We start from the raw sequence: 24614 nt of genomic DNA, 5'->3' as shown, positions 1-24614 counted from the left end.
CTAAATCCTTTGAAAATGCCAGTAATATAAAGATATAATTATAGTACATTCAGTGAAAGAGGTTAGTTCTTAAAAACATTATATTTTAAAATTATAATTAGAGCTAACTCTTGAGCCAATTATTATTGAAAACTACTTAAAACATAAATTTACGATGTTAACTCTAATACATTTTCAAGGTCATAATCCAACTTCTTTTCTTTTTTTAAAAAAAAGAATAAAAAGAAATAGGATATAAATGTAATCTTTCTTGGAAAAATAAGCAAATGAAAAACCTGAAATACCTCATTACCTCATTAGCTAAATTTCTGAGAGAAAATAATGCAGTACCAAAGATTTAGCCTACCTGCAAGAGGGTAGACATCTCTTCTAGAACATGCTCAGGGCTGTCAGATTCAGCATTAAATTTGTCCAGCTGTTCAATGATGGGTTTGATACATTTATTAAAAGAGGCCATCTTTGTAGTGAAAATCCTAAAATGGAAGGAAACTGTTATTTTTTCATGCTTTCTTTATAACGTTCAACTAAAATGAGAAATTCACAAGGCTACATTCATTACACATTAGAGGTCATTAGTCAGGGCTATACGAGGAAAAAATTGAAAAGCACCAAGTGTTAATGAGACCTGACAAATATACATATGCATGTATACCGAAGTATATTTGTCAACTGTCTAATATCTCATGCATAAATATGCACATACATACAGAAATACGACTCACCGAATAGTTCATAGAGTTCTTAATGCATCTTATCTATTTGATAATACAGGTAGAACCATTTCCATCTTACAGAGGAAGAAACTAAAACACAGAGAAATGAAGCCATTGGGTTCCCATACTCTTGCCTGCTCAAGGACAAAACATGACCAGTTATCCATTAGATTTTAACTATCCAATCATGTGCTTTTCTATGTGAATGAACTTCTCTCTAATAACTCATATTCTGCCTTGGCTCACTTCTCTACGGTTAGCAGATTCTCACCCCATGATAGGTGCTCAATCCCTGGCTTTGGAGGTGCCAATCTTGTTGCCCATGCCCAGTTGGCTGGTTTTTTATTCTTCTCCACCCTAACTCTATCTCCTCCCAATATCCCACTCCAGACCTGCTCTAATTCCACTGTACCCTCTAAAATGCCTCTTCCATAATTATTCTTGTCCATGATTCTTCTTAAATCTCTTCTCACTCTCTCCATTTTCTGGCTTTTCTGATTTCTGGAGAAACTGATGCTGACTTGGTTCATTAAAAATTTATGTTTCTCTCATGGGTGAAATTTAACTAAAAGGCAAACTGAGGCAATTCTTTGAGAAAGACAACATTTTGTTAGCAAAAGCATGCTGCCTATCAATAAGAGAGTCAATGGCTTGCCTCCATTTATGCCAAAGACCCTGATTAAGAGGATATTTCCCTTTCTTTTTAGGTTTTGGGGCATATACAACAAAGAACAGAACAGGGTAGATGACATGATTGTTTGAGGATGTGATTGAGGGCAACATGACTGGTTGGAAGTTTGGTAATGGGGGCTGGCAATGGCCACCTCTTTCTCTCCTGAATCTAAAAAGTACTTATTGTTTGAGTCCAGATGCAGTCACATCCCAGACTTTTTGGACAGCAAGCCAGACATCCTTGAAGGTTAGCTTTATGGGGTAAAGATACAAAACTCTACACTCTCGTGTTCACCTGAAGAACAGATCAGGAGAGCTGAATTTTTATATGTAACCCATTGCATACCAGTTGAATTCTGAACCAGGTTCAGAGACAAAGACCCAAGATAAGCAATTACAGGACAAAATCAATTACTTGTAAATAGAATCAACAAAAAATGATACAGAATTAATATTAATCATTTAATTACCTAATTTCAACTGGCCTCTTACTGTAGCAAAGCAATCCTTTTCCAACTCCCTAATCTATTATCCCACTTTTCACTATGGTTGTTCCAAACCTTATCTGTCCTTAAGCCTCCCACATCATCCTATCCATCCAACCCCTCAACTGAGGAGCTTGCCTCACACTTCACTGAAAACAAAACAACATTGAGACCATTTGTCAAGAGGTCGCCTTTCTCCTCTCCTCACCTCACATGATCCAGACATAGTTATGATAATAGTTGTCCCTACCATCATCCCTACTCCGTCTCGGTCTCATCTTCAATTTGGATGACAACATCTACTGGTTACTCCCCTACTATAAAACACACCCATGTCTCCCCCAGGCTTTAAAAAACTCTTGCTTGATCTAACCATCTTGGCTATTACACCTATCCTCCCCTTTGTGGCCAAACTCTTCTAAAAGTCATCTACATATGGTGCCTCCACCTTCTCTTGTCTCTCTCATTTTTAAACCCTCGGTAATCTGGACTCTGGCCTCATCATTCAACAGAGACTTTCCTCTTCAAAAATACTAATGATCTCTTAATTGCTAATTTAATTGCCTTTTCTTAATCCTCATCCTTCTTGACCTCTCTGTAGCATCTGACACTGTCTACCACTTCCTCTCACATGCTTCCTTGTTCAATCAAACCTAAATAGAGGTCTACGCCATAATAACCCTTTTGCAAAGCAGATGAACTTCGTCTTGGTGGTGCCTGGAATATAGACACTGAGTGCCATATGCTGGGTGTTCTGCTGTTTGCTTTTCTGTCCAAGAGTCAGAACTAGGAGCAAGATAGATGATGATCAGAAAAGGAGACTGAGAAAGAAGCACTCAGAGAGGTCCAAAGAGATCCAAAAGAGTACACTGTCTTCACAACCTAGGGAGGAAAGGAGATCCAGGAAGAATTGGCTGTCAATAAACTGTGTGAAAGGCTTCAAAGAAGTTTGAGAATTGAGAAAAGAGCAACAGATTCAGCAATTAAGAGATCACTGGCAATTCTGCAGAGAAGTTTCAGATCACTAGTGAGATTGGAAATAAAATTTCCAGGGATGGAGAAGAGGAACGAAACAAGCAAAGGCAATGAATGTTAGTAACTTTCTGGAAAAGGGAGGCATCAAGGACACAGCTGGAGGCTGGATTTGATTAGGAGAAGGGCCACAAGAGAACTAGCACAGTTCATAAAACATTAAAATGCCTGTAACCGCTCTTATTGAGGTCATAAGTGGCATATCCTCCTTTCTACTTTTGAATACATTTTCACTAAGCATAACTAATGACTTGTTTCATTGTGGTCTTATAACTCCTTAATCATGATTATTTCTAGAGTTCTTTTTTCTAACTGACCTCTCCTTGACTGTTAAATCTTGTCTTGCTGATACAGTGGCCTGGATGTCTTGTTTCCATCTGAAATTTAATAAGGCAAGGACTAATCAAGTAATCCTTTACCCTAACCTTTCCTCTCTCACTGGCCATTTTCCAATTGCTACAGTGCCCATATAGGTTTGGAATCTTGGACTCTCCTGAGGTGTTCATCAAATCCTATGGTGCATTTTCCCTTTGAATAAAATGATAGCTGCTTTTACCTTTCTAGAAAATTTCTGGTCTATGCATTATTTCCACTGGCCTCAGACTCCTTTCCTTTTGCAGCCTCCATGATTTTTCTTTCCTCATAGTCTTGAAATGGTGCCACAATAATGCCCTCTTGTCAGACATTTTGACTATGCCACTTCATTGCCCTGACTGATTCCTTGTAGTACTTCACAACATCTTCAGTCTCGAAGTCCTAATGAAGTTCTCATCTGTTTGACCTTGCCTGAACCACCTTCTTGGGTTTCTGATCCCTGTCAGCACCATGGCCAGAGTTAGAGGTGAAGTTGGAGAGCATTAAGATGAGTCAGCACTATCCTGAGGAAAAGTATTAAGAGAGCCAGTGAAGGCACATCTGCACCATGCTGACTATATGGGTGAGACATTGCATTTATGGGAAATTTAAGGAAGAAAGTCTAAGGCTTTTATGAACAGACAGGCTGACATGGAGGAGCCTTATTGCAGATCCTGTTGCTTGTAGCATACAACTTACACCTCACAGCTTCAAGAAGGATGGGGCTGTGTTGTTTAGGGGAACTGGAAGCATTCATTAATGTTGGGCATTTCTCTGTCTTTTTCTTTTCTGGTAATCCGACCTTTAAAAGGCAGACAGGGGAGGTATGTGTTGTATTAGTGTTTCTTCTCCCCAAGGCATAGTGCATGGTGTCACTCTGCTTGGGATTTTGTACCTCTAATTAGCTGGGGGTCACTCTTACCATAGAGGCTAGTCTTTGAGGTGAGGCATTCCAAATATGGTCTTGCTTGCACACTAACATGACAACTTGCTAAGCCTTTGATCCCACCGATCTCAGGGCACATGTATTTGAGATTCCCAGGCACAATATTCTTTTATCCAATTCCTGTATTTTTAGGAAAGTCAAGATACTTTCATTCTGTTGCTATTCTCTGGATTGTACATCTATGGTATTTCACAAGCCTGAAATACCCTTTTACCTCAAATCTATCAAGCCCCACCCTCTTGTTATTTATAACTTTGTTAAAGCCATTTACAACTTTGTTCAAGTCCCACTTTCTAGATGAGGAAAGATCTTCATTTTTCTCCAATTTCTATCTATGATGTCCAACAATAAGCAATTTAAGAAGCATAAGTTCATTAAAGGTCTATTTGTCTTGGTCAAATCTGTCAAATAAAAAAACCAAAATTACCAAAAAAGAAAGAAAGAAAAATAAAAAGGCTTGAGTAAACTAACCATCAAAAGCCCAGTGTTGGTTTGAATAACTCATTTGCCAGGAATGATGAAGAGGGGATTTTTATTCAAATATGGGTTGGACTAGGTGTTATCCAACTCTGTGATTCTGGGAAAAGCAGTGTCATTAAAACTAAGTCATCATGAAATAATGAGTCACTAACCCTTCTGACAAAGATTCATAGAATCTTAGAGTTGGAATGGACCATCTCATCCAACATCTTCCTTTTTACAAGTGAGGAAACTGAGGCCCAGCAAGTATATTGTTAACTCAAAAGCATCTGCACTGAGTGGAATACCAGACTGTGATGACTGTAAAATAGAGAATCATAGGTAGTGAGGGAGAATTTCCTTTATTCTTTTGTTTTCCTGGTACACACTTCGCTCACAATTCCTGAGTAAGGCTGACAGGGTTTACTTGAAATATAATTGTATGGTGTCCCAAACTATCTGGTTGTTAGGATCTTAAACTGGGTGCCCTTGTTTCTTCCTAATCCTTTAGATATAAGAACATATTTAACCTATTTCTTCACCACTTTGTTTTAATTTGACATTTTTTTTCCATTTGTTAGGCTGACATGAGTAGAACACAAAGTTAATAAGTAACACTCTGCCTGCTGCTGCTGGTTGTTTCTGCATTAGTGTCTGGTCCCTGCAGTGGGGAAGATTGTCCTTCTTTGCCTTCCCCACACTGTCACCCTTTTCCAGGAATCTCCTGGTGTTCCCTGAAGTACATGGCAAACAAGTGATACTTTGTAATGCAGGGCTTACAGCCCAGGAAGGAGGGGGAGTGAATTAGCTTTGGAGCGCATGTGATCGGCACTATGACTATTATTTTAGAAGCTACTTTAAATACTCTTAGATTAAGCATATATTAGCTAAATCTCATCATGTGCTAGGAGCAATCCATGACACTTTCTTAAAAGAGAAGCTCCCCAACACATATGACTGTTAATAATTTCAAACCAACAAGACTTTAGAATAGGAAGAACCCTGAGAGGTCATTCAGTTCAACCCTATCATTTTACAATTTAGGAAACATAGACCATGAAAGGCTAGTGAAAAGAGTACAAACTCTGGAGTAAGAGAGCATGAGTTCAAATCTCCCCTCTGACATCTGTTACCTGCATACTCCTGGGCAAGTCATTTAAGCTCTCTAGGTCTCACTTTCCTCAACTATAAAAGAGGAGTTTGACTACACGGCCTCTAAGGTCCTATCCAGCTCCAAATCTCTGATTCTAAGTGACCTGCCCAAAGTCATACAGCTAACATGGTCATGGCAGAAACGAGGCTCAAACCCAGATCCTCTATCTCCCGCGTGTGTGTTTTCCCTGCTAAATCACCCCAACGCCAGCAATTAGTGCAAGGCTCAAAGTGCAGTGGCAGTTGGGACTAGTTTTATTGTCAAACTCTTTGGGGTGAAAAAACCTTCCCTCAAAAAACTTGGAGCAAATGTCTGTGGGAAGCTGACATAGGAAAAGAAGTTTTGAAATCTTAGCGGAGGTCCTAGTGCAATAGTGTAGGACAAATTTGCCAGACTTAAGCATGAGTGTAGGGAGCAACTATAATGTCTCTTTTGTGAGATCTCACATTGCTTTTGTGATCTTTTGTGTTAAAAGATGAAGGAACTGATAATCCTAGGGCTTCACTTTGAATTTTTAGGGGTGATTGATTTGGGTATATTTTTTCATCATGTAAAGTCAACAAATATTTGTTGAATAAACGAATGAAGCATGCACGCAGGCATGCACACACGCACGCACACACATGCACATATTTGTACAGTGGTGAGTATTCCTGCCTGTCACATGGAGACGAGTTCAATTCCCTGACTAGGAATCACAGGCATTTAGGTGGTGCAGTGGACAGAGGGCAAGACTTGGAATTGAGAAGTCTTTTTTTTTTATCATCTTCCTGAGTTCAAATGCAGTCTCAGACACTTACTAGCTATGTGACCCTTAAGTCACTTAACCATGTTGATCTTAATTCCTCATCTGTAAAATGAGGTGGAGAAGGAAATGGCAAACTACTCCAGTATTTCTGCCCAGAAAACCCCAGTCATGAAGAGTCAGACATAACTGAACTGACTGAACAACAACAAAGCACTAGGGATACAAACAGGAAAAGTAAAATTCCTGCTCTCAAGCAGCTTACATTCTGATGGGGAAGGTTACAGGGATGAATAAATCAGGGCCACGCCCAAGGTTACTTAGGTAGTATGATTATTCAGAGGTGGTATTGAAACTCAGGTCCTCTGATTTCAGAGCCAGTGTTCTTTCCATGGGACCACACTGCCTCTAAGTCATGCTCTTTACTAAACCACCCACCCAGCTACTAAAATAATTTTCTTAGGGGATGGGTCTGCTCGTATCCCTCCCTCCCCCAATTAAATCTTTGGTGGCTCTACATTACCTCTAAACTAAAACACAGGTTCAAAGGTGTCTCTACAGTCTGGCTCTAAGCCACCTGTCTCTTCTCATTTCATATTAACTCTATTCATGTAACTGCACAATTACATTAATTATTTCTCAGATCTGATATCCCATCTCCCACCTCTGTGGGAGATCACCTTGGCAGAAGCTCTTCCTTTCTCACCTTTGATGCTTAGAATGCTAACCTCCTTTAAGGTTTAGCTCTGATGCCACCTCTTCTTTGAAGGCTTTCCTGATTTCTTCCCCATCACCTTGTTACTGTTTTCTCCTTACTCAAATTGCCTTGAAATACTGTATCCTCACAGTAGAATTTAAGTTCTGTGAGGGCAAGGATTTTTGTCTTTGTATTCCTAGCACCTGTTAAGTGTCTTGTACATAGCAGGCACTTAATAATTGTTGAATTGGTGTCTAGATTCCTTGTTCAGACTCTTACTGTGCCCTCTATTGTCCAGTTGCTTTGTCTGAATTCCCAGGCCCTAGGATAACTCCCTTTGTACCAGCATGGGAAGGACAAGGATTGTTCTCAATCATCAGCCTATCTTCTGGGATCTGCCTCTAAATGTTCCTTGCCTCCCCAATGATCTTTGGCCTATGGCTTTGTTCTGACTTCAGCTGAAGACTGACCCCTTCCTTCCTGATGCCTGACCTGGCTCCTGACACTTTATAGCAGCTCTACATCTTGCTCTAGCTTTGTGCCTTGATTTTGTAGCCAGTTCCCTGAAAGGAAACATGTTTGGTATTTAAACTTTTCCATCTCAAACAAAAGAAATTATCCCCCCATACTCTGAATGTTAGAGCTGGAAGGTGTATTTCCAGCAGGGATATGATATATGTGCAAAAAACAGTAGTAATTCAAGAAAGAATGAGATAAAACCAAGAGAGAGAGATCTAAATAAAGTGTTTTAGGAAAATCTGAGGAGGAAGATATTACTGTCACTTGGGGGCTGAGGTTTTAGGTGCAGAGAATAAGAGAAGGCTCCACAGACAAGGTGGAGCCTAGGCTGAATTCTTAAGAAGGGAAGAGAATTCAACAGAAATATCTGGAAATTAAGTAAAGTGATAAAAATACCTGGCATTTAATGATGCTTTAATGTTTACAAAGCACATTACATATCTTATCTTATTTGAACAAGATCAATCATGTTTGGGAAGAGGGAGGATGCAAAGGGAATAGCAGAAGAAATCAGCAAAAGCAAGCGGGAAAAAGCAATATATTCATATTAATTTTCAAAAATCACCAGGAAAAGAAAACCATGGAATAAAAATTTATTTTTTACTGGGACAATTTTGAGATTTTTCTTTCTTTTTCAGGCTTTCTCTCATAAAATGTGATTTGCATGGTATTATAATAAACAAATGAATAATACATTTTTCATAGAATATTTAAGCTCAGAATTTCTAACTCCAAATAATTTACTCATCACTCACCAGCACTGTCATATAGCTTGTTTACAAACTAAACCAAGAAAGTGTCTAGGAAAAATGCTGCTGTTGACATACAAATGAAACATAAGTATGCTTTATCCATGTGTGTGTGTGTACATGTGTATAGGTAGAGGTGTATGTACACGTGTGTGTGCATATGTGAGACAGAGAGAGGCAGAGATTTCCCTTGTATTGTTCTAATGAGAACAAAATGGAATCTGTGTGAGCCAGACTTTTGCCATATCTTACAGCTATTTCTTTTAGAGATGTTATCAGAATAATTCGAGTAATAATGATAGCTAACACTATTATATCACTTTAAGGTTTGAAAAGTGTCTTACAGATGTTATATCATTTGTTTCTCACAACTCTGGGAGGTAGGTGCTATAATCATCCCCATTTTAGAAATGAGAAAACCAAGGCAGGCAGAGATTGTGACTTGCCAGGGTTACACAGTTTATCAGTGAGTGAGATAGGATTTGAACTCAGGTCTTCTTGACTCCAGGGACAGAGCACTGATAAGTCATACCACCTAGATCTCTAAACTAAAGTTATTCTTTTGTAGGAAAGAGATTCTAACTAATGTCAAATATCTCTTTAGTTTTTAATCATTTTTAAAAATTTAATTTTAATAAACTCCAAAATAAAATTTCCACATAAAATTAATATTTCCATATATAGTAGAAAAAGATGATTGTGTATGAATCTGTGAATATTACATACAACTTGTTTTTCAAAAGATATGTAATAAATTTGCCATGTTACATTAAAAACTGTTCTGCTTTTCTGTGTTTCTTCCTGATTTTCCTCCTGTTCTCATCTGTGCATTTTTTAAAATGCTTCAATGACCCTTGCGACACTACTGCTAGTCCACTCCCCTAAGTCCACCATCCAATTTTAAAAGACATACAAAAACTTTGTAACAAATGCACATTCATATAAAACCAATCCACACGTTGGTTAAGTGGTTCTTTGAAAATGAAACTTCTTAATAGACTAGAGAGGAAATAAACAGAAATAATTAAACTCAATAACCCAGTGTTACAGAAACTTGAAAATATAAATTACCTAGGAAAAAAACTCTCTATTTGACAAGAAGAGCTGAGGAAACTGGAAAGTGGGATGGCAGAAATTAGGTTTAGCTCAACACCTTATAGCATATGCTGCAATAAATTCAAAACGGATACATGACCTGAATATTGAAGATCCTGCCAGGAGAAAAAATTAGAAGAAACAGATCACATGTTTTTCACAGCCACGCCTAGGGAGTGAATCGTTCACCAAACAAAGGAAAGAGGTGATTACAAAAGATATAATGAAAAATCTCAAATACATGAGTTTGAAAGCCTTTACATGAACAAAATTAATACAATTAAGAAAAAAAGCAAGTGTTCAACTGGGAAAAATTTTTTGTATCAAATATGCAAATAGATCTAATAAAGGTCTGATAGTCAAGATAGATAAGACAATTGGTAGAAATGACAATCAAAATAATGTGTAGGTTTCACTATACTATAAATAAATTGGCAAAGAAGACCCAAGATGGGAAAAGTTAATGTTGAAGGAGTTATGCGAAGATAGACACACTAATGAGAGCTGTGAATTGATAACAATACTTCTGGAAAGTTACCTAGAATTACGAGAAGAAAGGAATGAAAACAGGGAAACCCTTTGACCGAGAGATTCCACTGCAAGGCATATATTCTAAAAAGGTTAACAACAAGAAGAAAGGCAAGATTTTTTTAATGTTAGCAAAGATATGGAAACAAAATAGACGGCCATCTCTTGGGCAATGAATAAACAAGGTGTGGAGCATGCATGTAATAGAATATTACTGAGCTCTAAGAAATGACGAGGAGGAATACATTGAAGCATAGAAAGAATTAGTTGAACTGATACAAAGTAAGCAGGAACAGGAAAATAGCACCCACAATGACTGTACCAATATAATAACAAACAGAATCGTCAAAACAAAATGAAATGCTAAGAAATTTTAATGGCCAAGCCGGAGCCCGAGGGAGAGATATGAGCAGGCATCTTCTGTAGAATAATATATAAAATATCAGACTTTCTTTGGTGTCAGTGTTGTACTTTTCTCGTTTCAGTTCTTTATTATAAGGAATGGCTTTGTGGGATGCAGGAAGGCTACATTGGGAAATACCAGTGATGTAAAGACAAAAGATAGCAATATAATTTTATTTTAAAAACTAAAAAAAAAGTTTCCTAAGAACGAGAGCTGTTCAAAATTGGAATGGGTTGCTATGAGAAGCAGTGACTTTTCCATCCCTGGAGGTATTCAGGTGGAGGCTTGTCAGACATAGTGTAAAGTGGATTCTTGCTTAGGTACAGATTAGGTGGAATGCCCTAAGAAATCCTTTCCAACTCTGTGGTTTGTGATTCTATGATGTTAGGAAAAATAATATGCTAGGAGGCAATCTCATATCATAAAATGGTGATAGGCCAAAGGAAGCTATAATGCTGTTCTGGTCACAGATAATAAATAAATGGCATTATTCTGCAATAATGTAACGTATCAGTATATGGGGTATAGTAATAAAGGAGCATAGACATTTTCGTTGAGGTTTTAAGACTTTTTTCTCACAAGAATTCATGTACAAGTATTATTTTATAGATAGAGAATCTGAGAATCTTAGAGGTTAAATCAAATCAGTAAGCATGTAAGTACGTACTATGCATGGTTAAGTAACTTTCCTGTAGTCATATAGCTAATTAGGGAAGACCTGGAATTCAGTTTGACTTCAAATCCAATGAGCTTTTTTCGTGACAAGACCAAAGCTCATTTCAGAGGTCTGCCTTCCAGCAACTGCATCTGCCCAGAACACTTTCAAATTCTGAAGACAATGAAAAAAGACCCTAATTAAGCAGCAAATAGTAGGAGAAACAGAAAGACACCCTTGCCCAGACAACCATGTGTACAATAAAGCATCAAAATCAAAAGCCACAAATGAAACGACAGAAGGATCAAGTGATAGCTGACAGCCAGAGGAGGCATTTTTGTAACCTGGAGGTTATCTCTGACAATGCCTTTCTCCCTACCCTCCCTTCTAATCAGGTCTCCAATCTGATTAACTCTATCTCTGAAACAACTCCTATCTTTCTCTTCTTATTACCATTCCCACCAGTACATGTCCTCATTACTGTTCCCCTGAACTGTTGCCTCCTAAACAGTCTCTGCTCTTTCAAATATCCAATTCATCCTTCATGATGCTGCCAGCATGCTATTTCTTATGTATAGATCTGGTCATACCAGTTCTCTGTCCAGGAATCCCAAGTGGCATCCTATGGCTAAGCAAGTCCATTTTAAACACCTTGGGCTGACGTTCAAGGTTCCCCCACAATTTGGTAGCATTCTGCCTGCTCCAAAGTTTTATCTTCCTATTACATCTATATGCTTCAATCCTCTCCAGGCTGCACTCCTCACTTTCTCTCCCATGCTCCAGAAATCTCTTCATCCTGATAGCTCACCTCCAACCCAGACATACCTTCTGCCCCTGTGGTCTCTCCCTCTGATTGGACAGCTCCTCCCAGAACTTCCATTTAAGAAAGATGCCCAGGCCAACCATGTTTTCACTCTTCTCCAGGCTGCATGCCAGATTTTTTCATCTATGCCCCAGAAACAACTTCATCCTGGAAGCTCCAGCTCTTTCTTCTTCTAAAAGCCCTGTACTCTTCTGCATTATTTTTCCTTGCTCTGTTCTCCATGTCTGAAATGCCATCCCCATCTCTTAACTACTTAATCATCACTCATTCTTTACAACTTCATTTAAATGCCTCCTTTTCCCGGGAGCCTTCTCTGATTTCCCCACATGGTAACAATGATTCTTAGACCTCACATGGCACTTTCACCATACCTGGAATAAATTTGCTACCATCTCTACCTTTGAAACTCCTTATTTTCCTTCACGGTTCACTTCAGATACTGCCTGGCTTCTGGTCGTGCCCCCTCCCCATTTGTTAGTGCTCTCCCTGGACATCCATCAGCAGGGATTTCATTTGAGTGCCCCAGTGGCTATGTAATTTAATAGATGTAGATGCTCTCTCCACGCACGAAGATTCATGCCATGCCTCCATATCCATTATATCCATGTCCTCCATAAATTCTCTGCAGGATGAAGGCCCTTCTCTGATCTCTTTATGTTAATGTGGATAGCAATGAAGAAACTAGGCTGGGCATCCATTATTCCTCCTCTGTACATGATTTGACTACCTTCTTTTCTTGTCATACATCTTTCTGGTGACATCCTTGAAGAGGCTTCTCCTGGGAAATTCTTCATTAGTGATGCATCACAGTCTACTCAAATCCTTACTTTGGAAGTGAGCTTGACCAAGTTTTTAACTCTTGCCCTCAAAGGGTAGCCTTCACTTTAGCCAACCTACAGCTACTTTAAAAAAAAAAATCTTGCTGTTCAACACAAATGTATGGGGTTATTTATGATAATTATCATCATCACTATTGCAACACCTACTTAAGCTCCTATTACATCCAAGTCCACTCCTTCAAAGAGCCTGCAGCTTAGACGAAGGATAACCCTTATAAATAATCCAAGTAGACTACCATGGGATAAAGGACAAAATACAGGGAGATAGTTCAGTTTCAGGCTTAAAAAATTTATATAAAGAATTTAGTCACTCATTATTCCCAACAACTTCTTGTATCTTGCATTTTAAGTGTACTAAACTTTTTACACTAATTGGGGCAAAGTTAGTTAAAGGTTTCCTAAAGCTGTGTAGGATGGCGAAATTCCCAAGATTTTGGATCTGAAAGGAACCTCAGAGACCACTGAGTCCACTCTTTTCTTCTCTCCCTCCACCCCATGTTACAGATGAAGAAATTGAAACATATTTAAGTAAAATTATTTAAATTTCAGAAAACCAGCATCTCCCAAGGGGTTAGACTTTTGGGGCGGGGTGGGGGGAAAGGGTACCTGAGAATAAACAGGGAAGACCTCAGAAATAAAGGTGGGTAGTCTCAACGAGGCAGACGCCTGAATAACCTGCAAACAAGGGACAGACGGTCCAGTTTCTGAATAATTGAAAGTCAGTACCAAAAAGATGCTAGGTAGGCTGACTTCCAAGCACCTCCTTCCTCTCCACCGCCCCGGACGTGCCTTCTCCAACACTGAACTCTACCTGACAGATCAGAGCAGCACACCTGTGGGTCACTTCCAACTCTAAGAATTCTCCTGTGGCGTCTACACAACCAGCAGCGCTTCCTAGGCTAGCGAGCCCGCAATCTTCTGGGAACTGGAGGCCATCACCCTTTTGCTCTTTGCTTGGGGGAGCGTGGGGGGAATGTGAGAAAAGTACTCAAACGGCGAGCAGAACGAAAGGAACGCTTGTTTGTGCGCCGTCGCCCAGCAACCAGAACGCGGAGCCGGGAGAGAAAAGAAAACCCTCCCCCCACCCCCACCCCCGACCCTCCTCACCCATGCCTGCAAAGTGACTACAATCCCCAGAATGCAACGCACAGATCTGGTGCTCCAGCGACCACTACAACTCCCAGAGTAACGGTGCCCGAGGAGGTCGCTTTTCGCAACGCATCCTGGGGCTTGTAGTTCTTCCAGCAAAGAACTACATTTTGCCTCGGTTTCTGAGGTACTCAGAATAGGACCTGGAGAGCTTCTCCGGACCCAGAAGAAACTTGATGCGAGGGCGTTGTGCGCCGGGGGGAGGGAGTGCGCGACCTTGCGAGGAGTGATTGGGCAGTCGTAGAGGGCTTTCTCACCCCCCCCTCCACTCCCAGCCCTAATTCCCAACGCCTCCCCTCCGACGAGCTGGGATAGCGGAGGGGAGGGGGGCTTCCGGTGCGAACGGCGCATGTGCCCAGCCCCCGGGGCTGCCGCGGCTGGGGAATGTTTGGGGCTGTCAGTGAAGGGAGAGCAGGCGGCTGAGCCGGGGAGCGCGCCGCGCCGGGCTCGAACCCAAGCGGCAGCCGCAGCCGCAGCCGGAGCCCGAGCGAGGCCCCGCCCCCGCCCCGGGCCGAGCGTGCGGCGCGCCGGGCTCCCCCCGCCGCCTCCGCAGCCGCCCCGAGGGCTCAGTGCCGAGGAGGAGGAGGCGGCGGCAGCTGCCCCCGCGCGCCCCGGACCGGCCTGCGGAGGAAGCGCCGCGGCCGGCCCGTCCCCGCCGTGGCGTCGTCCTCGCCGCGGCCCTCGGTCCTCCCGTGTCCCTCGGGCAGCCGGTCCTCGGGGGCGGGGGCGGGCGGGAGCGGCGGAGGCGATGATGAACAGGTTCCGAAAGTGGCTGTACAAGCCCAAGGTGAGCAGGTGCGAGGGGGCGGCGGGGCGTGTGCGCGCGTGGGGGCGCGCGCGGGTGTCCGCGCTCGGGCCGGCCCGGGCACCCCTGCCCCATCCCATCCCATCCCATCCCATCCCGCTGCCCCGGCCGGCTGAGGACCGGGACGTGGGCGGTGGCGGGCACGCCGGGCAGCCTCCCGCAGGGCCCGCGCCCTGCGTGGTCACCCGGCACTCCGCCTGCCCGGGGGCGAGGAAGAGCAGCCAGCCGCCTGAGTCCGTCCCTGCGGGCGTGTGCGTGTGTATGCACGCGTGTGTGTGTCTGTGTGTGTTTGCACGCGTGTGTGTGTCTGTTTGCATGCGTGTGTTTGCGTGTGTATGCACGCGTGTGTGTGTGTGCTGCGTGGTCACCAGGGACAGCGGCTCCCGCGGGGACAGGATGTCGCCTGTGTCTGCGGGCTCCGGGGTGACTCCTCTCGGCTCGCGGTCCCTTCGCCCCTGGCTGCTGTTGGGGAGCTCCAGGACGGTGGGCTGAGCACTCTCCCCGCAGGTCCCTCCCTCTCCCCCTTAACAGTGATAATCCTTCGGATCCTTTCAGCGCTCCGAAGACTGACCGGGGGAGACGAGAGCGCAGGTTTATCCTTCTTGTTCGGCAGACGGGCGTAGAGAGGGGAAGTAACGGAGTCAGAATTCGAACCCTTGTCCAGGGCTTTCTCCTCTGTGTGACTTTCAGAATAGTTTAGATCCCGGCTTCCTTCTCCCTTGTGCTGTCTTGGGGGGGCGGGGGGGGGGACGTAGGAATCCAAGAATCACTTTCCCTGGGCTCTTCTTCTGGGGTCGGAGGTAGGGAGGGTCAGGAGCTGACCCCGCTTCGAAAGCTGGGGCCCCCAAGAGCTTCTTTCTTTGCCCGGGGACGGGCGCTCCCCCGGAGAGCCGGACCGAGTCCTTTGGAAGGGTGTCCTGCGGGAGCTGTCCTGCGGGAGCTGTCCTGGGCGCATAGACCTGCGCTGCGGCGCCGAGCGGGGTCGGGCGTTGCGGCTGCGGCTGCGGCTGGCCGGCGTATCCCTTACTCCAGCTCGTCGGGGTCAGGGTTGCACGTTTTTGGACCTGGTTTAATCACTTCTGTGTTTATCAGAACCTCCAAAATCCCCGGCCCTAGGAAAATAATACTTCCTCATAGTTATTGATTTTAGGCTAAAGAATTGTTTTTAATCCTGTCTCTGTCGGAGGACCCCTTAAATATGTGCATATTTAACCATATATAAATGTGTGTATATACATATAATGAGTGAGGACCGTAATTGTGCAATACCCAATCAGTTCTATTTTTTTTTAATGATAGAGATGCCTATTTATTTCGACACAACTACCAGCTTTAGGCGTTTACGGCCCCCCTGCCTTTCTGTATTAATATTGTACCAAGAGAAGGTACCCAAAAAGTTAGAATTTCTGCATCTCCGAAGCTCTTATTGAACTTGAACTGTATAGCTGAACTGCTGCACAGTTCTGCCTGTGAAATCTGATTCAGGTTTGACAATTTTGTAGCACCAAAATTTACCTCTTTTTAGCCATTAATTTTCACGTTGTTACAATATATTGCTGTTTGTATCTTTATTTTTGGAAGGCAACCAAATAATTTGGTGGCAAAATATGTGGCAGAAAAGTATTTTTTTCTCAGAATGTATGTTTTTAATTTTTCTTGATGTTAATTAAAAATTTGTCCTTTAAAATTTATCCTTTCAGATAGTGTATCTTCTTTTGCATTCCACATTGAAAAAAAATTTCCAAATCCAGATGTTTTTGGTATAATTTTGTTACTGTTTCTAATGTTGGTTGAATTCAGTGTGTTAGTGCTTGTAAATTTAGTGTTATTTCTTGTGATATAGCTTTCTCATCAGTTAAAACAAAGAGACAGTTTTATCAAAAGGAGAATTTTTTTTTTTTGGAGCAGTAAATTTACAAGACCTCTTATGTGTAATCATTTAGTAGTTCACATTCCTATGGCATTTTATTACTTATAAATAACAAAGTTGCATCTTATGTGTCCATTATAACTTATCTATGCCTAAAAACAATACAGTTGATATCAGTATCTTTAGAGAAAACTGTCTTGCTAGTTTTTCCACAGAAAAGTAGCTGATTTCAAAATGAGTTCCCATACTACTTATGAAAGTGCCTTATCAGTTTAGTTTATAGTTTTTTTTTTCTTAAAAGCTGTAATTCTTAGGTTGTTAAATGAGAGAATGTATGTGAGGTATTCAGTAAATGTTATTGATTTGATGGAAAAGAAGTTATTCTACCACAAGTAAAATAAAATATAGACATCTTTTTGTTTGTTTACTGGTATCATTAACTATGTCAGTTACAGAATGGCAGTGTTTTGGTTTTAGTATGTTTTGAGGTACTGTGAAGAATACTTTGTAAATGAGAGCTATAAGTACAGCATACATCTTTGTAGGTGTGCCATAGAACTAAGAATTTTATCACTATTTGACTGTCTTCAGTGTTCCCTTTTATTTTAGTGCCATCTTTGGGTTGCTAGAATAGAACAACAGGTACAGCTATTCCGTTGTTAGCCAATACCACAGAGAGCCAACCTAGTCCTTTTTATTCATCTGTGGTGTCTGTGAAAATTGATGGGAATAAGTTTTAACGTGGAATGTGTTGTAATTGGATTTAATCTTGAGATAACTCCCTTTCTTTGATGATTGTGTCATACAGAGTCAAAGTGGTACAATCAGTGAGTCAGTAAACATTTATCAAGTGCCCAGTATATTCCAGGCACAATGCTAAGAACTGGGATACAAAGAAGGGCAAAAGAGCCCCTGCTCTCAAGGAGCTCAAATCTAATGGAAGAAACAACATGCAACCAACCATATACAAACAAGCTGTATACTGGATAAACTGGAAATAATCAACGGAGAGAAGTCACTAGAGTTAATGGGGATCAGGAAGGCTTCCTGTAGAAAGTGAAATTTTATCTGGCACTTATAGAAAGCCAAAGAAACCTGAAAGCATTTCAGAGGTGTAGGACAGCCAGTGAAAATGCCTGGAGTTGGGAAGTGGCATATCCAGTGTCATTAGTTTTCAGAGTACACTTGTATATGTGCGTGGGTGGTGGTAAAAGATGTAAGAAGACTGGAAAGATGGAAGAGGGGTAGTTTATGAAGAGTTTTGAATGCTGACAGTTTTTGTATTTGATCCTGGAGGGGCTAGGGATCCACTGGAGTTAATTGAGTGTGTGTGAGAGAGAGTGACAGACAGACAGACATGGTCAGATCTTTTCTTTAGGAACATCTCTTTGACAGCTAAGTAGAGGATGAACTGAAATGGAGAGACTTTGTGGCAGGAAGACCAACCATGAGGTTATTATAATAGCTTAGGTGTGAGGTGATGAGGACCATGGTGATATCAGTGTGCAAGGAAAGAAAGGGGAGAAGGTAAAATGAGGGATTGTTAACAGATTGTATATGAGGGGTGGGAGTGAGTAAGGAGTTGAGAGTGACGCTTAGGCATAGCATCCTAGAATTGTAGCTAACAATTAGAGATTTTCTAGCATAATGCTCTTATTGTACAGACAAAGAAGCTGAGACATGCAAAGGGAAAGTGTTTGGACAGCAAACTGGGCAGAGTCGGCTTATAAAGTTTGACTCGGGAAACCAGTTCACATTTGACTGGGCACTGTCGTCATCTTACCTCTGAGCTGTAGTTTCCTCATCTGTAAAGAGAGAATAAACTTGCTATGTCAATCTTTCAGGGCTATTGGGAGGTGCTACATAAATGTGAATTCTTACAGTTTATAACATACATATGAAATTGAGCACTAGCTTATAAACAGATCTAGAATACCAGCTATTATGTGCTATTGAAGTTGAATTGTATCCCAGATGACCTGTAGTCTGGAGAGCCATGGTGGTAACTTGTGATGGTTGTTACTGGTCTGTCTTTGGGAGTTAAATGCCTGAATTTTTAATTATTTGGCTTTTTGAGAAGATCTGTCTTATTTTATCTTTATTTGCTCCAGCATCTACAAGATACTTAGTGTTTACTGAATTGGTTTTTGAATTGGCTGGATTAGAATGATTCAGTCATTCAAATAGCTTTTTGTGTTCAAATAAAATCTTGGATTATTAAATATGTTTATGTGTAATATCTAGTCTAATACAATATTTGGCATAAATAAGCACAATCTCTGTGCTGGAGAGCTTTACAGTTTAGAATAATTAGCTTGTTAAATGTAGGTGGAACCGTATGGGGAAATTCTTGCAGGATTTGGGGATCTCTTACTGCTGATTTGAATAGCTATAAAGGTCATACCAGGAATTCACTATAAAATTCATACTAAGATTTTAAAGCTTAATTTAAAGCCTCTTTTTGTTAGACTACAGTGGAAAACATTTTGAAACCTAAAATGATCATCTTTCATCTTGGACATAATTAAATGGATTTGCGATGTTTAAAAATATTCTGGGGGTGATATTTGCAAATTCTGATGTGAAGAAGTGTAGAAATTGGGATGATTTAGAAAATAACAAGATATAGTGTTTTAATACTGTTTAATACTGATATTTCAGGAAAAATTTTTATATGAAATTTGTACCATTTAAAAAATTCTTCAATTATGAATAAAGTTTAAATATTTTTCATTGTTTTCCCTGTCTTGAAGGTAAGGGAGATGAGAGAGGAAATCATTAATTTTAGCCAGTGGATGTAATGCTAATGAGAATTAGAGATCTTCCCCAACCATTAATAGGCCTGCCTAGGGAAATTTGATTGGGAAGATTTTTTTTGTTGTTGTAAGGCCCACACCTTTTGTTAATTTCTAATGTGGCACTGGTTCTCAAGAGTTGTAATACCCTCTGGCTCTGAAAAGTGTATATATACTCTGAGGTGAGGTTATACTTTGGGGCTTACTCAAGGGAAGTTTTTGTTTGGCCAGAGGAGACTCTGGGCAGCCACTAAGGAGCTCCCAGCTTTGAAAACTGAGATGTTGTTGCTTCTTTCTCTGCTAAGTATGTGTGTATGTAATGGTCAGACAGTTGGATCTGTCTGTTGATCTGTGATGTATGTGTTGCTTATGGTCAGTCAGTTGGAAACCCTGTCTGTTGATTTTTATTTTTCTGTATTTTCTCTGAAGTTCAGGGTGCTGTCTTTTCCCCTGAACTAACTGAATGATACCTGTGCTTGATTAAAGTGATTGTTGACCCCTCAAAAGTTGCTTTCTTTTTAGAAAAGCAGACCTAAGCAACTGTATAGCAGGTGCTTCTGTGTGTGCCAGGGTCCTTGCTGATGCAGTAGAACAATCTTGAACTCTTACCCATTAACAAAAAAAGTGTTATCTTTTGATATATTTTGCAGTGTAATGCTTTTCAAAAAAAACTGGCATTTTATTTTTATTTTTTAACATTTATTTTTTTATTTTACTTTTTCTCAATTACATGTAAATTTTTTTATCTTAAAATTTTTTTTGAATTCTAAATGCTCTCTCTCCCTCTTCCCTTATGAAAGCAAGCAATTTGATATAGATTATATATGTGCAGTTATAGCATATTTTAATGTTATTTAAATGAAATTTAAAAATTAAATTCTCTTTTGAGATATATAGAATCTTTAAAGCTTTCTATCATGCACTACTTTTTTAAAGTTTCCTATCAGGTTTCTTCTTAGGCTATATCTGTTTTGAAAAAATATTTGGTTGTTTTTAATAGTATGAGTCGTTATGTTTAGTACTATAAGTATTTAGTGGTACAAGTTTTGTAATATAAGTAGTATAAGTATGCAGTTCGATAGAAATATAGTCAAGAAATAATTTCTATTTTCTTTATTGGGTAAGATTTTATACATATGTGGAATAATCACATTGATATCATATTTTCTGATGAAGTTAATTGCTTTTCAGTAAATCATCCACAGGGTTAGTAAATTGTGCACATTATTGTAACTGGTATAACTTCACTGATGCCTTCATATCTTTTAGATTTTTATCAGAACAGTTTATTAAGTAGCCCCTTCCAGATAGCAGACTATCTCATGTACTTCAAGCATATTTTGAAATGAAATCTTATGAAGTTACCAGCTAACCTGTTAATAACCTGAGTTGAACTGCAATTGAGTAGTTGTGGAAGCTCTTTTGACTTCCTAGTTGGCCTTTTAGGTCACACTGTGACTTCTAAACCTTCTGAGATTGCCTTGCCATCTCAAATTCAATAAAGGATAATCTGTTAGTCAACAATTTAAGTGTAGATAGCTCCTGTGCATAGGTGCTAGGAAAAAAAATAGAAAGAAAAGACTTATATGAAAGAGTTTATAGTCTAGTTGGGAAGATAATTATAGAAAGTTTTCAGAAATCTCCCTATTTAGATATTCTCTTCATTGATACAAATCCCAATCCCCAGGCACCTTCTTGTCCAGAAACTCACTTCTGTAGTCTGGGTTTTGACTCTACCAATTTAAAACTGCTCTCTAAATGGTCATCAGTGACTTCTTAGTTGCTGAAAAAAATGAATTCAGAGTTATTTATTAAGTGCTTACTGTGTGCTAAGCACTGGGGATGCAAATACAAATGTGGTGATGGTTCCTCGTCTTAATGAATTTACTTCATAATAGGGGATGCATCTATCTAGGGGACTGGGGAGAAGGTGGTCAGTCAGGCAATAAACATCTTTTAAGCACTTACTATGTTTCAGGCACAGTGCTAAGACAAAAACACTGTCCCTGCCCTCAAAAAGCTCACATTATAATGGAGGAGATAGTGAGAATAGAAGGAAGGTCCTCTCATTTGAAAAGCACTGGGTGGAAACAAGTGAGAAGTGTGAGACAAAAGGACTCTTCCAGTAGGTATGATTTGACCTTATTCTTATGGGGTGTTGCAGGGCTGTGGGACAGCTGCTTATCCCACCTTTGGTGTGTCCCTATCACCTAGCTCTCACCTGTGGCTCCAAGAAGCTGGAGCATGCACAGCAGCCACACCCTGGTAAACCATCTTGGCATACAGGCTAGAAACCAGGCTGAGGGTAACTGAGGGCTCCCAAACCCATTAGTGAATTAGAGGGGTGTCTACTTGAAGCATATGAAGAATTCCCCAGGGCAGAATGGATGGATGAAAACAGTTTGTTCTAGCTGAAGCAGGTCCTGTGGAGCACTTAGAACTGGGTCAGGCATTGAAGACACCAAAGTCAATCCACTTCAGCCTGAGCCATAACTATTTGTCCTGAATTATCTGAATTATCTTGCCACTGGATTTAGATGACTCTGGAGGAGAGAATGAGACTGATGACTTTGTGCAACTCTGCCTCACTTAAATCCAACTCAAGTACTAGTCAAGACATCACCCTGTGATGTCATTGGTCTTCTTGGAGTTGGGAGGTAGGGAGAAGGAGAAGCAGCAAAAGAAACTAGTGAAGCTAAGAGACTAAGATGATGAAGGAGAATGTTACCAGCAGGGGCCAGTCTGTACATATAAGAGATGAAGTGTTATTTTGATGATTGTAGCTGATTTTAGAGTGCATGTAGAAGGAGTAAAATGGAAGAAGATAGGAGAGGTAGGAAGAAGTTGGGAAATGTTCTAAATGCCTAATAGAGGCATTTACATTTGATTTTGGAGGTGAGATAATAGGGAGCCACTGGAATTTGAATGTGTATGTGGGGTGAGGTGGTCATTGTGATCAAGCCTGTGCTTTAGAATGACCATGGTGGCAGTTGTGTAGTGGATTGGAGTGGACAGAGATTGACTCAGGGAGACTGGTGGAAAGGCTGTTGTAATAGTTCAGGCAGGAGGAGATGAAGTCGTGAACAAGGGTAGTATCTGTGTAAGTATAGGCAAGGGAATGAATACAAGAGATATTATAAAAGGAGAAAGACCCAGATGATCAGAGAGTAAAAGCAAAAAGTGACTGGTACTGCCCAGATATAGTGGGCCTCACTGAAGGTAGTGGGGGAGGGGGAGTCTGGGGTGGGAGTTTGGGAAGAAAGAGTTAAAGATTTTAGAGTGGAGTGAGAGCTAAAAATCCAATGTCTTTTAAATCTGTTCCTTATGGTGTATGTTTTGTATCTCTGTGTGTACATTTTGTTATTCATAGAATATAAGCTGCTTAAGGACAAGACCTAATTTGTCTTTGTATCCCTAACCCATAGTCCTGGATATATTGAGAAACCTCAGCTTTTTTTAAGCTAAGGTTTTTTAACAGATCTCAGTTTGACTGAGGCAGTGCCCTTTCAGTGAATAAAGCTAGATAAGAAATGAGTCAGAGAATGGCCTTTTTTTACCTAGTCAAAAAAAAAAAATAGCAATCTTGGAGGAGAAGAACCCTCAGGGTTTCTGGTCAAAACAGAAACAATCGCTATTTACACTCTGAACCAATCAGGGCCCAAACAAGACTACCTGATTCATATCTTGCCACTGGACCCCCATGGCTCTGGAGGAGAAAGTGAGGGTGGTGACTTTGCACAGCCCTTCCTCACTTAAATCCAATTCACTTACATGCCATGGTGTCACCTTCCTGTTGTCATGGACCTCTGGGAGGATGAAGGACAAACAGCAGCCTACCACAGCGCTTAACAGGTTGATGCTTATTAAATGCTTGTTCATGGTTCCTCAGAGGGATTTTTTGTTTGCTTGTTTATTTTTTTTTATAACATTTGATACTGTCATCCACTTTCCCTTAGATATTTTCTCCCTCCCTTGGGTTCTTTAAAATCGCTTTCTGGTCTTGATGGAATCCTAATAAAGATGCCCCTGGCCCCAATATTCTAACTTCCTTATGGACCACAGAACAGCAGATGTAGCCTGGTTTGACCGCACAATCTGGCTTTACCCACTGAGACTCAACATCCTAACTTCCTCATGTATGCCTCACTGCCTCACTAGAACAGCAGGCATATCCATGCGGTGGAATCCCAGCCACTGCCTTTAGCTAACCACTGCCCCCAGACCCATTCCTTGTACTCCTTATAGAAGCAGCATGTGTCCATGCACTCAACCACAACCACAACCACATCCATCTAATCACAGACTTGACCACAATATCCAACCAATCAGCAGCACCACCAGAATGCCCTAGCAGGATATTGACCCTCAAAACAACAGAAGCAAAAGCTGTCCTTTAGGTGAACTTAGGACATATATCATTATCATACATCCGTGTCCCCCAAAGGGTTCTTCTCTATGCATTATGGAAAATCACATGTGCAGTTCCACCAAGGCTGAGACCCTTCCCCTGTTACCCCTCCTGCCTTTTTAATGTTAATAATGTTGATTTTATAATCAACATCATTACACTATAAAACTGCCTGTCACGTCTTGCTGAAGTTGCCAATTCCTTCTTGGAATTCATTCCCCCAGAGAGCCTAATTCTCAATAAGTGCCTTTGCGTGGGTTGTAGAGGGTCTAAGTCTGTGAATTCTTTTGAGATGACTCCCACAACACACCATGAAGCTAAAACAGCTTGACCATTCATTTTTGGTCATCACAGCCCTTTTACAAGGTGTCAGTGTCTACCTGTGTTCTTTCTGGAACCTATTTTTCTTCTTTTTCTATACTCTATCCCTTGGCATTCTTTTCTACAACTGCATTCAGTTATCTCTATATAGATGATTCCCAAATTTGTATATCCAACCTTAACCTCTTCCATAGGCTCCCGTTTCTCATATTCAACCACTTCCTGGGCATCTTGACATCAAACTCAGCTTATCCAAAATAACTCATTTTCCCCCCAAACATGCCTCTCTTCCCAAATTTCCTATTTTTAACGTAATATAAAAATAAAAAAATAAATGTTATTTATGTATTTTATCAACAGTCAACAAACATTTATTAAGCATCCACTCTGTGCCTGGCA

The 24614-nt window shown here is 40.7% G+C and overlaps 2 protein-coding genes across 10 annotated transcripts in view; one reads left to right on the top strand and one right to left on the bottom strand.

Annotated features, from left to right (window-relative positions):
* Window positions 1-13925, bottom strand: part of CFAP99 (cilia and flagella associated protein 99) — a 179009-nt gene extending 165084 nt beyond the window's left edge. The window contains exons 1-2 of one of the 2 annotated variants that reach the window (XM_072620042.1): window positions 13679-13925; window positions 347-473 (exon numbers count right to left, since the gene is read on the bottom strand). In XM_072620042.1, the coding sequence (XP_072476143.1) occupies window positions 347-457 (111 nt within the window). In that variant the 5' untranslated portion in view covers window positions 458-473; window positions 13679-13925. The remainder of the gene's footprint in view (window positions 1-346; window positions 474-13678) is intronic. The other variant, XM_072620043.1, reaches the window with a different exon arrangement.
* A 641-nt stretch (window positions 13926-14566) lies between these two features.
* ZFYVE28 (zinc finger FYVE-type containing 28) overlaps window positions 14567-24614 on the top strand; it is a 199205-nt gene continuing 189157 nt past the window's right edge. For 3 of the 8 annotated variants that reach the window (XR_011969423.1, XM_072620033.1, XM_072620036.1), the window contains exon 1: window positions 14575-14803. Coding sequence is in view for 6 of the 8 variants with exons in the window: in XM_072620033.1 (XP_072476134.1) it covers window positions 14765-14803 (39 nt within the window). In the remaining 2 variants the exon portion in view is untranslated. Of the gene's footprint in view, window positions 14804-24614 lie in introns of all 8 variants that reach the window. The other 5 variants (XR_011969422.1, XM_072620035.1, XM_072620037.1 and 2 more) reach the window with 4 other exon arrangements.

Source organism: Notamacropus eugenii, chromosome 6 (genome assembly GCF_028372415.1).
Source record: "Notamacropus eugenii isolate mMacEug1 chromosome 6, mMacEug1.pri_v2, whole genome shotgun sequence".
NCBI classification, from domain to species: domain Eukaryota; kingdom Metazoa; phylum Chordata; class Mammalia; order Diprotodontia; family Macropodidae; genus Notamacropus; species Notamacropus eugenii.
This window is presented reverse-complemented; position numbering and strand designations above follow the sequence as displayed.